At 36.5% G+C, this 17716-nt stretch overlaps 1 protein-coding gene across 2 annotated transcripts in view; it reads left to right on the top strand.

Annotated features, from left to right (window-relative positions):
* The window catches only part of FAF1 (Fas (TNFRSF6) associated factor 1), a 489357-nt gene that overhangs the window by 171712 nt on the left and 299929 nt on the right, over positions 1–17716 (top strand). For both annotated transcript variants that reach the window (XM_010834447.1, XM_010834446.1), the window contains exons 5-6: positions 9269–9360; positions 17185–17276. In XM_010834447.1, the coding sequence (XP_010832749.1) occupies positions 9269–9360; positions 17185–17276 (184 nt within the window). The remainder of the gene's footprint in view (positions 1–9268; positions 9361–17184; positions 17277–17716) is intronic.

The raw sequence follows: 17716 nt of genomic DNA, 5'->3' as shown, positions 1-17716 counted from the left end.
CTGTGAAGAAGGCTGAGCGCTGAAGAATGGATGCTTTTGAACTGTGGTGTTGGAGAAGACTGTTGAGAGTCCCTTGGACTGAAAAGAGATCCAAACAGTCCATTCTGAAGGAGATCAGCCCTGAAATTTCTTTGGAAGGAATGATGCTAAAGCTGAAACTCCAGTATTTTGGCCACCTCATGCAAAGAATTGACTCATTGGAAAAGACTCTGATGCTGGGAGGGTTTGGGGACAGAAGGAGAAGGGGACGACAGAGGATGAGATGGCTGGATGGCATCACTGACTCGACGGACGTGAGTCTGAGTGAACTCCGGAAGTTGGTGATGGACAGGGAGGCCTGGCGTGCTGCAAATCATGGGGTTGCAAAGAGTCGGACATGATTGAGCAACTAAATTGAACTGAACTGAAGAATTTTCCACAGTTTGTTGTGATCCACACAGTCAAAGGCTTTGGCATAGTCAATAAAGCAGAAATAGATGTTTTTCTGGAAGTCTCTTGCTTTTTCGATGATCCAGCAGATGTTGGCAATTTGATCTCTGGTTCCTCTCCTTTTTAAAACCAGCTTGAACATCTGGAAGTTCACGGTTCACGTATTGCTGAAGCCTGTCTTGAGAATTTTGAGCATTACTTTACTAACGTGTGAGATGAGTGCAATTGTGTGGTAGTTTGAGCATTCTTTGGCATTGCCTTTCTTTGGGATTGGAATGAAAACTGACCTTTTCCAGTCCTGTGGCCACTGCTGAGTTTTCCAAATTTACTGGCATATTGAGTGCAGCACTCTCACAGCATCATCTTTCAGGATTTGAAAGAGCTCAACTGGAATTCCATCATTCCTGAAAGATGATGCTGTGATATACTGTATATAACCTAAAAGTGAGTAGCATTTTCTGGAACCCTCTTGTCTCAGACTCTGTAAGTTGTCACATATTTATGATTCTGTTGATAACTATAGGTGTTACAGTAATGATCTTTTTGTTTAAATTCATATGTTTGAGCAGCAAGATATACAACGACTGCACCTTTGAGTATCTGAGGTGAAAATGTATGGAGGGAAAAGCAATGGAACATTGCCTTATAGGTTTTGCCATTAACTTACTGGTTGTTCATGGGTAAGTCGTATCCCAGGATGATTTTAAAAGCCTCTGAGCTGGGTCCTGTCTAGCCTTTAGTATCTAATATGTAATATGCTGCTTCTGCTACAGAATCTTAGTCCGATTTTTTTCAAAAGAGCAGTTTCATAGTTGAAACAAATATTTGTAGGTGTTGATGGCTTATAGCGTTTAAAATAAGGAAAAGAATAGAGGCACTGGAAGATTTCTGATATTACCAAAAAAAGTGTGATTTGAACAAAGAAGGCAAAAATTCACTCTTGAGATTTATGCTTGAGAGAAAGTCACATGATATATTATTTCTCATTTTCTAGGTGACAGGTATGATTTTCTTGCATTTACTGGGAGACTAAGTCTCAATTTTCTTTAGGGGCAGTTTTTACTTTTTGGTGCTGTGTTGTGTTGTTTTTTTTTTTTTTCCCATTAAAAAATGGTAACAGGTGACATTAATATGAAATACATTCTTATCTTTTTTTTTTAATTAATGTGGAATTCGAGTCTCAGAGAGGGCCAATAAATTGGGTTAGTAACTAATAGTCACTTAGTGATAGAATTGAGATAATGCTTGTCAACATAATGATCATTAATTTTATACATTCTCAAGGAATTCCCCAAATTATCAATTATACTTTGGAGAATCACTGCTTCAGATCCACCAAAATAGTGTTGTAAAGAAGTCTCAAATATGCATGAAATTTAAGGACCTGTCAAAATAAACTTCTACACTCCCTAGAGGCAAACTATTAAATACAGACATTCATTGAGCCTGCTAGGCTCCTCTGTCCATGGAATTTTCCAGGCAAGAATACATTGGGTTGCCATTTCCTACTCCAGGGGATCTTCCTGACCCAGGTATCGAATTCCCGTCTTTGCATCTCCTCCATTGGCAGGCAGATTCTTTACCACTGAGCCACTGGGAAGTCTTCAAAATAATGACTACACTCTTTGTAATAGAAGCAGTGCAAGCCAGGAGACAATGTAATGATGTTTCTAAGTGCCAAAGAAATAAAGTGTCAATCTGGAATGCTATATTCAACAAAAGTATCTTTCAGAAATGAAAACTAAATTAAGACTTTATTTTCATACAAAAGCTACAAGAGCTATTAAACTATGGAAGTAAGTTCCTCAAGTTGAAGAAAATGACGCCTGATAGGAAATTAGATTAATACAAAGAAACGAAGAGAAATGGTAAAAATATGAGTATATTTTTTCTTTCGTTTAAATTTCTTTAAAAGATAATTGACTTTATAGATGTAAAGTTATGGAAAGAACACAACAGGAAAGGGGAATGGAAGTATGTTTTTGTCAGACAAGTCCTGTGTTATTTGAAGATGGGCTGTGTGAAATTAAATATGCATATTATAAACCCTAGACCATCCCTAAAACAATGAAACACACATAAAAGTAATTAAGTTAAGGGTTGAAATGAAATGAAAATACCTAATATATTCAATATTTGCAAATGGAGGTAGAGGAAGATGATAAAAGAAGTAAAAATCAAGACAAATAGAGAACAAATAAGCATATAGATAATTAAATTATCTTCACATCCTTATGAGAAGGTAGAGATTGTGAGACTGTATAACAAAGAAAAACCAATTATATATGTATAAGAAATCCACTTTAGATAGAAAGATTGAAACATAAATAAGAAAATAGTAACCAATATATGTGTTCTATTAATCACATATTATGTTAATACTAAATAAACTAAAATTCTGTGCAAGTACTATCTGTTATGAAGGCTAAATGGGGACACTTCATAATTATGAAAATGTCAGTTAATCCTAAAGACATAAGTATCCTAAATGTGTGTATATATAATAACAACTTTGAAAGTCTGTGTACCAAAAACTAATCACTAGAACTGCAATGAGAAAAGGAAAAAAACTACAGTTGTAATTGGGCATAAAAACACTCCTTTCTCATAGTAATGTTCAAAACAACAGATAGAAAATACGAATAGTGTATCAACCAATTTTACTTACGTGAAATAGATAAAATGCTTCTTAAAACCGTGCGTGCATGCATGCTCAGTCACTTACTCATGTCCAACTCTTTGCCACCACATGGACTATAGCCCACTAGGCTTTCTCTGTGCCTGGAGTTTTTCAGGCAAGCATACTGGAGTGAGTTGCCATTTCCTTCTCCAGGGAATCTTCCCGACCCAGGGATCAAACCAGGTCTCCTACACTGCAGGAGGATTCTTTTACCACTGAGCCACTTGGGAAGCCCTCTCATAACCATAGGAAAATTTATATTCTTTTCACCTGCATTTGCTACATTCGTTAAGGTTAAAAAAAATGCTCTGACATGAAACAAGTCACAGAAAGTGACCCAAAGTGACTTAAAAAGTCATGTTAGGTATGTTCTCTGACTCAGTGGAATTAAAATAGAAATCAAAGGAAACTTGAAAATTCTGATATATTTGGTAATTAACATACAAGTGTGCATTGTAAGTCGCTTCAGTCATGTCCAACTGTCTGGGACCCTCTGGGCTCTTGCCTGCCAGGCTTCTCTGTCCATGGGATTCTCCAGACAAGAATTCTGGAGGTAATTAACATATCTCTAAGTAAACTAAGGATCAACAAAGAAATCACAAAGGAAATTAGAAAATATTTTTAGTTATGATGGAAACATCACATATCAACATTTCTTTTATGCTGACAAAGTGGTATGCTGCTAAGTCACTTCAGTCGTGTCTGACTCTGTGTGACCCCATAGACGGCAGCCCACCAGGCTCCCCCATCCCTGGGATTCTCCAGGCAAGAACACTGGAGTGGGTTGCCATTTCCTTCTCCACTGCATGAAAGTGAAAAGTGAAAGTGAAGTTGCTCGGTCAGGTCCGACTCTGTGCGACCCCCATGGACTGCCACCTACCAGGCTCCTCCATCCATGGGATATTCCAGGCAAGAGTACTGGAGTGGGGTGCCATTGCCTTCTCTGACAAAGTGGTATGGAAGGGAAATTTACAGTTCACATGTTTATTTATATAAGAAGAAAGTTCTGGAAGCAATGAGAAACAAGAAAAGTGTCCCCACTCCACCCCACCCTTCTGCTTTTGAGAACCAAATACACATTTACCAACTGGACTAGAAAACCTCATAATTCATGAGGCTTTGGATGGAGTACAGTTGATTCTTGAACGACTCAGGGGTTAAGGGCACCAACCCTTTGCACTGCTTAAAATCCACGTATAACTTATAGTCAGCCCTCTATATACCCTTTTCCTCTCTATCTGCAGTACCTCATCCACTGCAATTCAACCAACTGCAAATTGTATAATACTGTAGTGTTTACTGTTGAAAAATAATCCATGTATAAGTGAACCCTCATAGTTTAAACCTGTGTTGTTTAATAAGAGTTAACTGTACTAAGAAGGCTTTTGTCTTAGTAGTGTCAAGATTAGTCCTAAATACCGCTCACGTGGTACAACATCTTAAAAGCAAAGACTCAAAAGGACAGAATTATTTTCAAATAACTGCCTCCCAAAATAAAGCTCAAATATATTTATAGGAATAAGAAAATATTTAGCACCCATCGAGGTAAAATTCACAGTGTCTGGCATCCAATAAAGATTACCAGGCATTCAAGAAAGAGGAAAGCCTGGCCCATAAAGTAAAAATCAGTTAACCAAAAAAACCCTTGAAATTGACATAGATGTTGTAATTAGCAAATAAGGACATTAAAACAATTATTATAACTGTTACTTAAGTTCAGAAAAAGAAAAGATTTCAAATCATAAATGACTGAAAATGTAAAAATAGCCCAAATCGAATGTCTAGAGGTTAAGACCATGATGTCTGAGATGAAAAACATACAAAGTGGGATTAACAGAAGATTAGACATTGAAGAAGAAAAGATTAGTGAACTTGAAGACATCACAGTAAAAATTTGTCACAGTGAATTTGAAGACATCACAGTTTGGAAAAGTGTTTGACTCTTTTCCTACAGAGTTAAAAATACACTGACCATTCTTCTCTTAGGTATTTACCCAAGAGAAATGAAATCATATGTCCCATCAAAGACATGTATGTTATTTGTAACCTCAAATATTTATTTGTAGCCTGAAACTATGGGAAACAACAAATGTCCATAAACCAGTGAATGGATAAACAAATTGTTTTATATTCATACAATGGAATACTATTTAGTAATAAAAGAAACATTGTCATTACATGTAACAATGTGGAAGAATCTCAGACAATGTATTTTGAATGAAAGCCATATTTTTAAAGTATATTCTGAAATTCCTTTTATCTAAAATTCTAGATAATTTGAACCAATTCACAATCACCAAAATCAAATCACTGGTTCCCTGGGGATATGGAAAGGGGTAGTGTGGAAGAGTTAACAAGGTGTATAAGAAAACTTTTGGGGGTTGCTGAATAAATTCATAATCTTGATTATGATGATGGTTTCATCAACTTTATATATTTGTTAAAACTTATCAAATTATAGATTGTGAATATGTGTATTTTGTTTTTTACCAATCATAATAAAACTTAAATGTTTTTGAAAAGAGCAAATCAAACCCTAAGTAAGTATGAAAGGAAAAACTTATACATACATAGACACAGGCATAGAAATCAATAAAGCAGAAAATGGATAAACATTATAGAGAAAATGAACTAAATGAACACAACTTAAAGCTTTTTTTTTTTTTTTTTAGAAGCTCAATAAAGGTGGTAATTCTCTTGCTAATGTGAATAAGAACAAGAGAGAAAACACAAGTTAAACATACTGAGAATGAAAGGTACCTACAAACATTAAATGGATTATAAGGCAACATTAAGAATGGATTCATGCTAGAAAATTTAAAAGCTACATAAAACACTTTAAAAGCTAGAAAAATTATTTTAAAGGTGTAAGTTACCACAGTTGACAGAGAAAAAATTTAAAATCTTAATTGCTGTACATCTAATATATAAAGCTATAACAATCAAAGCCTTCCCTGCTCCCTTCCTCACTCCCTTTCCCCCTTCCTCCTCCTCCAAAAAAAAAGTGAACCCCAAGCCCAGATGGGTTCACTGGTAAAGTCTGTCTAATATTTAAGGAAGAAGTGTTAGAAATCATTCATAAATAGAGAAAGATGAAATATTACTTAATTTATTTTATGTAATCAGCATTAACCCTGATACTAAAATCAAAGACATTATAGGAAAAGGAAACTATTATAGACTGATATTTCTTACAGTCTAGAGGCAGAAATCCTTTATAAATATTTATAAATTGAACTCATTAAATGTAACAAAAATAAAGATATGTATAACGATACCTCATTGTCAAGTGGGCTTTACTCAGGAATACAAGGCTTGTTTAACAGTTTTTATATAATCCATTATTAATTCACCATATTAGTACAATGAATGAGAGAAAATCTATTGATCATTTTAATAGATGGAGGGAAAAACATTTGACAACAATATTTGGCTTGTCAAAAGCATTGACAACAATATTTAACAACAATATTTGGCTTTGCTGATGGCTCAGTGGTAAAGCATCCACCGCCAATAAAGGAGATGCAGGTTCAATCCCTGAGTCAGGAAGATCTCCTGGAGAAGGAAATGGCCACCCATTCTAGTAATCTTGACTGGGAAATCCCACGGACAGAGGAGCCTGGCAGGCTACAGTCCTCGGGGTTGAAAAGACATGACTTAGTGACTAAAAAACATTTAAAATTTCATTTATTAAAAAAATTTTTTAAGTAATTAAATCCCAGCAAAGTAAGAATAAAAGGAAGCAACCCCACAATGGTACTCTTTTCTTCATATCCTCACCATCACTTATCTCTTGTCTTTTTGATGGTAGCCATTCTAACAGATGTGAGATGATACCACATTGTGGCTTTTTGTTTGTATTTCCCTAGTATTTAATGATATTGAGCATCTTTTCATGTACCTGTTGGCCATTTTTTGTCTTCTTTGGAAAGATGTCTAAATCAGCTCAGTTTTAGTTTGATTATTTAGGAGCTTTTGGTTATTGAGTTATGTGAGTTCTTTATATATTTTGGATATTAAACCTGTATCTCATATATGCTTGGCAGTTAGTGGAGTGTTCCTTGATGAAATCTACGTATCATCAGTTTTCACATATAGGGGTACTATAGTGGCAGTGCCATCTGCCTGTAATGTAGGAGACTTGGGTTCAATCCATGGGTCAGGAAGCTCCCCTGGAGAAGAGAATGGCAACCTACTCCAGTATCCTTGCCTAGAGAATTCCATGGACAGAGGAGCCTGGTGGGCTACAGTCTATAGGATTTGCAAAGAGTTGAACACAACCAAGGGACCTAACACAATCACAATCACATAAGAAATGTGGCTCACCTTTCTCTTATTTCCATGAAGAGAACAATCCTTTCTCAACAGTGATATTTTTGAAGGTCAAAGTCGATGTATTTTGTGCTTCTAAAGTATAATGTTGAATCAGAATTCTTTTATGATGTTTAATCACTATCCAAAGTGCCCAGATAGGAATTTTCTTAGGAAAGCAAAAAAAAAGTCACTAAGGACACTTTTCCAGTAGTAAAGTATGGATGTAAGAGTTGGACTGTAAAGAAAGCTGAGTGCCGAAGAATAGATGCTTTTGACCTGTGGTGTTGGAGAAGACTCTTGAGAGTCCCTTGGACTGCGAGGAGATCCAACCAGTCCATCCTAAAGGATATCAGTCCTGGGTGTTCATTGGAAGGACTGATGTTGAAGCTGAAACTCCAGTACTTTGGCCACCTGATGTGAAGAGCTAACTCATTTGAGAAGACCCTGATGCTGGGAGGGATTGAGGGCAGGCAGAGAAGGGGACGACAGAGGATGAGATGGTTGGATGGCATCACCGACTCAATGGACATGAGTTTGGATGAACTCCGGGAGTTGGTGATGGACAGGGAGGCCTAATGTGCTGTGGTTCATGGGGTTGCCAAGAGTTGGACATGACTGAACTGACTGAACTGAAGGCCATGAAGGGTTTGATTGTAGCGTTGCTTACCTAGACCACTGTGATTCCTTAGAACTTATGTAGGGTAAGCTCCACCTTCCTTCTTTTCCTTTATCAGCATGGAATTACTTTTCTTTTAATGTATAGTATGATCATTTTCTGCAGTGTTCAGTCACTTATTATAAATGGAATTGCATTACATGTTAATCTAAAATTATAGACTAACCAATCTAATAAAAGCATATACATGAAATATTTGTACATTCTGATTTAATGATCTGTTTATTGTACTGTAGAATCAGAAATGAGCTGGTTAATTAATAAGTAGACTTGATTCTTGAAAAGTACTTTGTAGCATGCTGGAAAAATTGTGTTTCTTTACTGTTTCTGATTAGCATCATTTTCACTTTTGCTTTTACATTTTGGTCTTTTTCTGCACTGAATAGTATATCCTTTCCTTTGATTTAGTTCTCCTTCACGAAACCCTAGCATACTTCATGCTTGGTTTTAATCCAGCTACAATTGAAACTTGAGTTTAAGTCTCACCTGTCTCACAAAGCCTTCTTTATTTGATCCAACATAACTTTTTTTTTCTTTTCTTAAATTCTGTTCCTTTTCTTTTTAAGACAGTTTAAATTGTCTTCTAGATTATATGCATTGTTTTTTTTTATTTTTCCAGCTACTTTCATGGATATTGTCTCCTCTATCCTTGAACCTTAGAGGTAGATAAGATAGACATTATTATATCCCATTTTACAGATACAAAAACTAAAAATAGACAAGTTATTTTATTTCTTTAAGCTAAGACTTCAACCCCAAACTGCATTGCACAGTTTGCTTTCCTTATACTATAATGCCTCAAGTTTTATTCTTTACTGACTACTCCCACCATATGCTGATCACATATTGGTCTATTGGTTGGTTTGAAATAGATTGTTTCTATTCAAAACCCCGTCACTGATATCTGTTTCTTTAAAAAAAAAAAAAAAACTGCTTAATTAATTATTAAGTTTTTTATTATAATGTTGAAACTTCACTTCTTCAAAGGGACATCATGTTGTATGATCAAGATTTGAAATTTGGACTACTGAAATTTTTCATATTCATTCATGAAACAAATGTCATTGACTTGAGAACCATATCCCTAATATTAGTACTAGCTTTGGATATGAATAAATATTGATTGTATTATTTTGTTACTAATATTTGGTCTCTTTTTATTTGTACAGGAGAAATTAAACAGATTTTAGAAAGTGAACTTCAGATACCTATGTCTAAAATGCTTTTAAAAGGCTGGAAGACTGGAGACGTGGAAGACAGTGTGAGTTTCATAATTACCTAGAAATAAAAGAAAATTAAGCTATGCTATTGACTAAAGTATAAAATTGTTTTTTGTTAATGTTGTTACATATGACAAATGGAGATTTGGTAATAGTAAGTTTGTTTAAGAATACAGCAAACAGTGTTTTTCAAGTTAAAACATTTCATTGTTAATCAGCAACACTCATTAGGTATATAAGTGAAATCACTCTTTGGCATATTTTTCCTATTTATAAGTATTTTATAGAAGTCAACTTGACATCTTTTTTTGAGAGCATTTTATCCTTTTCTCAAACCTCATATGATGTCAGGATTGCCTTGGAATAATAATTACCTAAACAGTTACTTGTTTGCCTGAAAGAAGTCATACCCAGTATATATACATTTGTGAAAGTGAGTGTTAGACACTCAGTTGTTTCCAACTCTTTGCAACCCCATGGACTGTAGTAGCCCACCAGGCTCTTCTGTCCTTGGAATTCTCCAGGCAAGAATACTGGAGTGGGTAGCTATTCCCTTCTCCAGGGGATCTTCCTAACCCAGGGATTGAACCCTGCATTGCAGATTTGTGCAATGCAGGAACCCAGGGCTCCTGCAGTGCAGGTGGATTCTTTATCATCTGAGCCACCAGGGAAGCCCATATATGTTTATATCAAGTATTTATATGGAACAAAAAGGTAATAGGAAATATTTTTAACTTAGAAAATTTAAATGGTTAGAATGCTTCTTTGTTAGGTGGATAGGGTCAGGTGCATGGAAGAGTTATATTTTAAGAGTTTACACAAAATGTTGCAATTTTAAGCTAGTAGTTGCTATTCTCAAGCACCCATTTGCAGCCTCAGGCATAAAATATTTTATGCACATTCTTTTTCTGACAGAGTGAGTGGTAAGGGATGGAAAGAAATGAGTTAAGTAAAGTTTTAGATGTTTGAAATAGAAATAACTAAATCTTTTCACACTAGTAACTGAGTTGATATTTAAATACCAGGCATGAACTTAAAATCTTCAACTTTCAGTTCAACTCTCTGTCAACAGTTTCTGATAGACATTGTGCTTATAAAAATTTGTATGTGAGTTCATTTGATACATGGAGATACTCTGAGTACTTCATTAAGTTATTTATAGGAATTTTAGGTTGGCAAGATACTTATAAATTTAAGTAAAAATTAGTGATGTGCTATATTAGAGGTTATTGATATTATAATAATATCAATAACTTCAGATATGTAGATGACACCACCCTAATGGCAGAAAGCTAAGAGGAATTGAAAAGCCTCTTAATAAAGGTGAGAAAGGAGAGTAAGAAAGGTGATTTAAAACTCAACATTCACAAAACTAAGGTCATAACATCCAGTCCCATCACTTCATGGCAAATAGATGGGGAAACAATGAAAAGAGTGAAACAACAATGGAAAGACTTTATTTTCTTGGGCTCCAGAATCACTACAGATGGTGACTGCAGCCATAAAATTAAAAGGTCCTTGCTCTTTGGGAAAAAAGCTATGACCAACCTAGACAGCATATTAAAAAGCAGAGACATCACTTTGCTGACAAAGGTCCGTCTAGTCAAAGCTGTGTGTTTTCTGGTAGTCATGCACGGATGTGAGAGTTGGACCATAAAGAAAGCTAAGCATTGAAGAATTGATGCTTTTGAACTGTGGTGTTGGAGAAGGCTCTTGAGAGTCCCTTGGACTGCACAGAGATCAAACCAGTCCATCCTAAAGGAAATCAGTATTCATTGGAAGGACTGATGCTGAAGCTGAAACTCCAGTACTTTGGCCACCTAGCGTGAAGAGCCAACTAATTGAAAAAGACCCTGATGCTGGGAATGATTGAAGGCAGGCGGAAAGGGGGGCAACAGAAGATGACATGATTGGATGGCATCATCGACTCAGTGGACATGAGTTTGAGCAAACTCCGGAGATGATGAAGGACAGCGAAGCCTGGTATGCTGCACTCCACGGGGTCCCAAAGAGTTGGACACGACTGAGCGACTGAACAACACAACATCAGGAGTTACCTTACTTTTTCTGTACTGAGCCAGGTAGTTAATATTTTAGGCTTTGTGGACCATGGAATCTCTGTTGCAACCACTCAGTTCTGCTATCATAGATGAAAATAACTTTAGACCATATATGAACCAGTGAGCATGACTGTTGGGTTAAATCAGTATTTGTGGACATAGAAATTTTCATTTTATATAATTTCATATATCAGACACTACTCTTCATTTGAATTTTTTTCAAACATTTAAAAATGCAAAAATCATGCTTAACTGACAGAACATACAAAAGTTAAGTAGTAGGCTGAATTTTTGCACAGGCTATAGTTGACTGACACCTGGTCCTTTTTGGCTGTTCTAATTGAAATGTAGATTTAATAATAAAAAGAAGTATTGACTAAGTAAATCAACAACCTTGGTAGAAATAAAACAGCAAAATGCATTAGTTTACATAGCTATATCATTTATCCATTCATTTATTGGGAAACCCATGGATATGAATTACCTACCCGGCATTTTGTAAAAAGAAAGGCAAACATTTTCAAAATGTTCTTAAACCCCAATGTGTTCTGGTAAGTTGTTTCTCAGTAGCCATAAGAGATTGGTTCCAGCATCTCCCCCCTCATACCAAAATCTATGGATGCTCAAGTTCAGTTCATTTCAGTTCAGTCACTCAGTTGTGTCTGACTCTTTGTGACCCAATGAACCGCAACATGCCAGGCCTTCCTCTCCATCACCAACTCTCAGAGTCCACCCAAACCCACATCCATGAATTGGTGATGCCATCCAACCATCTCATCCTCTGTCGTCCCCTTCTCCTCCTGCCATCAGTCTTTCCCAGCATCAGGGTCTTCTCAAATGAGTTAGCTCTTCGCATCAGGTGGCCAAATTATTGGAGTTTCAGCTTCAACATCAGTCCTTCCAATGAACACCCAGGACTGATCTCCTTTAGGATGGACTGGTTGGATCTCCTTGTAGTCCAAGGGACTCTCAAGAGTCTTCTCCAACACCACAGTTCCAAAGCATCAATTTTTCAGTGCTCAGCTTTCTTTATAGTCCAACTCTCACATCCATACATGACCACTGGAAAAACCATAGCCTTGACTAGACAGACCTTTGTTGACAAAGTAATGTCTCTGCTTTTCAATATGCTGTCTAGGTTGGTCATAACTTTCCTCCCAAGGAGTAAGCGTCTTTTAATCTCATGGCTGCCGTCACCCTCTGCAGTGATTTTGGAGTCCAGAAAAATAAAGTCAGCCCCTTATATAAAATGGCATAGTATTTGCCTATAACCTATACATCCTCATTATGCTTTAAATCATCTCTAGATAACTTAAAATACCTAATACAAAGTAAATGCTATGTAAATAGTTGCTGATGTGTGGCAAATTCGAGTTTTGCTTTTTGGAGCTTCTGGAATTTTTATTTTTACGAGTATTTTCCATCCTTGGGTGTGGAACCTATGGATACAGAGGGCTGACAGTTTATGTGCTCTTCTCCCTAAGTGATATTTTCTATTTCTATGCCATTAATTTTCTGATTACTCCCAAATATGTATTGCTAAGTTATACGTCTTTGAATTCGTATAACCAAATTGGTAGTTCACTTTTATTCTTGCATACCTTATTGGCATTTTTAGCTTAACATATTTAAAATGGAACTTTTGATTTTCCTTCCCATGCCATTTCTCTACCAGTCTTCCCCAGTAAATGGCAGAACCATATCACCACTGCTAAATCAAAAAATGTGGGCATTAATCTTTTCCCATTTGAAAAACACCTAATCCTCGGAAACTGACTCAGCACATTGTATATCAACTGTACTTGAGTAAAATAAATTTTAATAGATAAATTAATTGGCCATGCTCTGCAGCTTGCGGGATCTTACTTCTCCAACCAGGGACTGATCCTGGGTCATGGCAGTGAAAGCACTGAGTCCTGGCCACTGGATTGCCAGGGAGTTCCTCAATAAAATAATTTTTAAAAAAATTTCAAAAGTACCTAATCCTTAGTAAGTCCTATAGACTCTGTTTTCAAAATATATCTCAACCATAGCCACTTTACAGTATTGTTATTGCACGGCCTAATCCATGTTGTTAGCATATCTTGCCTGGACCAGTGTAATAGCTTCATTATTATTTTTTCAGCTTTTCTTGGGAGGGGATTCTTCCTATGCATTCTCCATAGAGGAGCCACAATGTTCTTTTAAAAACATAAATCAAATTATATCACTTTCCTGGTAAAATATAACTTTTTATTGCACTTTGAATAAAATTCAAGCTACTCACCATGGTTTAAAAGGTATTGTATTATTTACCCTATATTCACCTCTACAACCTCATCTTCAGCCTTACATACCTTCACTTTCCAAGCTGCGATCATAGAACCTTTTAATTCTTCTAAAATGCTAAAGCTCTTTACATCTTTATCTGACAGATGCTCTTTAGCTGCCTGGAATGCTTTACCCTCAGTTCTTCACATGGGTGACTTTTTCATCCTTCAAGTCTCAGCTTAAACGTTACTTTCTTAATAGTTATTTGTGTTTTGTAAAATGATTCTCATCTCAGCATTTTCTATCACAACACCATACAAAATGGTGTTTCTTTCATCATTATATATCCAGTGCCGGATATAATAAGCATCAAATAAATGTTTGTGGAATGACTGACCTACTTAAAGTATATGTTTAATCATATCATATGTGGTTTGAGAAGGTTTATTGGAAAATCTTTGGATCAGGAATGGTAAAGTGACAATAATGATCAAGTGGTAAGACCAAGCTGTTATCAGTAATCATCAAAGTAAAATAATGAAAGATAAAAAATGGTAAAAGTAACTTTCCTGTGTTTGTAGGCCATATTTTTGTTTGTTTGTTTGCATATTAACTCTTGCAAGATAACAGATCGATTTCAGAGTAACTTGCATATATTTGACAAAAAGATTCAGAACTTCAAGTCTTCCTGGATGATTGTGAAGTTATAATTAATTGCCTATTACAGTGTTTTTTTCAATCCATGGTCACAAATCATTAGTGAGTTGTGAAGTTAATTGAGTGGGTTATACCCAGCATTAAAAGAAAAGGAAATAGGGATAAAGGATGTCAGAATATATTGCAGATAATGAGTAAGTATTAAGGTATGACAAATATAAGTCAAGAATAAGTCCCAAAGCTTGTGAAGGAAGACTCTGCCTTTAGTAAGATGGGTACTCTCATGAAAGGTCAAGAATAAATTTGTTAGGTTATATGCTAGGATAAGATCAACTCTCCCCAGGTGTCCCTACTTTCATATTCAGGGTTAAAAGTGATTCCTAGATATCTACTCCACCTTTCTTTCCAATACTTTCAGCCTTGACATTATTATTTGCTTTGATTCAACCAGAACCAGTTTCATTATGCCTTTTATACTGTTTATGCCAGTCACCACAAGGAGTCTCAGATTCCCAAATTATTCCTCACTTAAATCTCCATAGCCTCTGTACAGCTCATATCTGTCTCTGTTCATTTTGCTCTCCACTGCTTGAAAATTTTTTCCTGAGCCCTATGGAACTAATTTCATCATTAGCAAAATTCCTTCTATTGCCAACCTCTTGTTACACATTCTCTTCACCATCTACTTCTGACTGAAATCTGCCTTCCTGAAGATATTGTTTCTTTGGAGGATTCTCAGTTTTAATTGCTTTTCTCCAAAAAAGATGGGAATACCAGACCGCTTGACCTGCCTCTTGAGAAACCTGTGTGCACGCCAGGAAGCAACACTTAGAACTGAACGTGGAACAACAGACTGGTTCCAAATAAGAAAAGGAGTACGTCAAAGGTGTATATTGTCACCATTATGTGCAGAGTACATCATGCAGAGAAGGCGATGGCACCCCACTCCAGTACTCTTGCCTGCAAAATCCCATGGACAGAGGAGCCTGGTAGGCTGCAGTCCATGGGGTTGCGAAGAGTCAGGCACAACTGAGCGACTTCACTTTCACGTTTTACTTTCATGCATTGGAGAAGGAAATGGCAACCGACTCCAGTGTTCTTGCCTGGAGAATCCCAGGGACGGGGGAGCCTGGTGGGCTGCCATCTATGGGGTCACACAGAGTCGGACACGACTGAAGTGACTTAGCAGAGTACAACATGAGAAATGCTGGGCTGGAGGAGGCACAAGCTGGAATCAAGATTGCCGGGAGAAATATCAATAACCTCAGATATGCAGATGATACCACCCTTATGGCAGAAAGTGAAGAAGAACTAAAGCTTCTTGATGAAAGTGAAAGAGGAGAGTGAAAAAGTTGCCTTAAAGCTCAACATTGAGAAAACTAAGATCATGGCATCCGGTCCCATCACTTCATGGCAAATAGATGGGGAAACAGTGTCAGACTTTATTTTTCTGGGGTCCAAAATCACTGCAGATGGTGACTGCAGCCATGAAATTAAAAGACGCTTACTCCTTGGAAGGAAAGTTATGACCAAGCTAGACAGCATATTAAAAAGCAGAGACATTACTTTGTCAACAAAGGTCCGTCTAGTCAAGGCTATGGATTTTCAAGTGGTCATGTACAGATGTGAGAGTTGAACTATAAAGAAAGCTGAGCGCCGAAGAATTGATCCTTTTGAACTATGGTGTTGGAACAGACTCTTTAGAGTCCTTTGGACTACAAGGAGATCCAACCAGTCCATCCTAAAGGAGATCAGTCCTGGGTGTTCATTGAAAGGACTGATGTTCAAGCTGAAACTCCAGTACTTTGGCCACTTGATGCGAAGATTTGACTCATTTGAGAAGACCCTGATGCTGGGAAAGATTGAGGGCAGGAGGAGAAGGGAACGACAGAAGATGAGATGGTTGGATGGCATCACCAACTTGATGGATTGGCTTTGGGTGGACTCCGGGAGTTGGTGATGGAGAAGGAGGCCTGGCATGTTATGGTTTATGGGATCACAAACGGACACGACTGAGCGACTGAACTGAACTTAAGTAGCCATTATACTACTGGACTAACTGTTAAAATATGTGTCCTCATTGTTCCTCATTTCCGTTTCCAGTCCTTCCTCTCTGAAGAACCTTCAGCATTGACTTTCATGTTAAAATTTTTTTTTATCATCCATGTGGTGCAGTGGTAAAAAATCTGCCTGCCAGTGCAGGAGACACAAGAGACATGGGTTGATCATTGGGTTGATAAGATCTCCTGGAGGAGGAAATGGCAACCCACTCCAGGATTCTTGCCTGGGAAATCTCACGGACCATGGAGCCTGGCAGGCTACTGTCTATGGGGTCCCCAAAAGTTGGACACTACTGAGAACACACACACACACACACACACACACACACATGATGATTATCTGGAGGAAGAGTTAAGTAACCTAGGTAACACTTAGTAGAGACCTCATCCAGGTCTTTTCATTTCTTAGGCTATAGCTCCTCATTTATAAAATCTTTGGTTTAAGATATTCTCTATCATCTTTTCTAGATCTAATGATCTCTGAAAACATAACTTGCTAATTTTTGCTATAATGATCCTGAATAAAGTAGATATTAGTTGCAAGGTTATGCTTCTTCAATGAAGTAATTAATAATCTTCAACTGTATATAACTGTGTATATTTGTATCTCTTTGTGAGCTAAAGAATTTGTATTTTATTTTAATACTCAGATTTATGCTAACTTATGCATGGGAGAAACAAATTTATTTGGATTCAATAGTTCTGTATTATCCTATTTAGGAAATTGTCAAAAGATGAAAAGCCAAGCTGCAGTGGCAATAATTTTCTAAGAATTATAGGAAAAGATTAATAATGCACAATCAATAGTTATTTTTTGTTTTTACTCTTTCTTTTTCAGACCGTCTTAAAATCACTACACTTGCCAAAAAACAACAGTCTTTATGTCCTTACACCAGATTTGCCACCACCTTCATCATCTAGTCATGCTGGGTAAGGTGTTTACTTTTCCTGGAAATAGGAAATGAAAAGTTTGATTGTTAAATTTCTTTAAGCTGTATATAAATATCAAAATTAAATCAAAACTTGTTGAAGTTTTAGCTTACTAACAACTATTAACTATATAACGTTTCAAACTATTTGGTTTGGAGTGTTCATTTGTTTGATTTTACTTTATTTATTTATTTATTTATTTTCTCCCAAATCTTTTTTTTTTTTTTCTCCCAAATCTCCCAAATCCCAAATTTGTTTGATTTTAGTGATGGAATCTTTTTACAAAGAAAAGCTAGCAAAACTTTATTTATATAATAGAAGAGTCATAAATGGTACTTCTCTGTTTGAAGGGAAGAACGAGAGTTGGAGGGAAGAGAATGAGCAACTGGAACTCTAGTTTCTCCCATGGCTGAAGCAGTATATCTTTGAGGAAATTTCTT

Source organism: Bison bison, unplaced genomic scaffold (assembly GCF_000754665.1).
Source record: "Bison bison bison isolate TAMUID 2011002044 unplaced genomic scaffold, Bison_UMD1.0 scf7180017864033, whole genome shotgun sequence".
Classification (NCBI taxonomy): Eukaryota; Metazoa; Chordata; class Mammalia; order Artiodactyla; family Bovidae; genus Bison; species Bison bison.
This window is presented reverse-complemented; position numbering and strand designations above follow the sequence as displayed.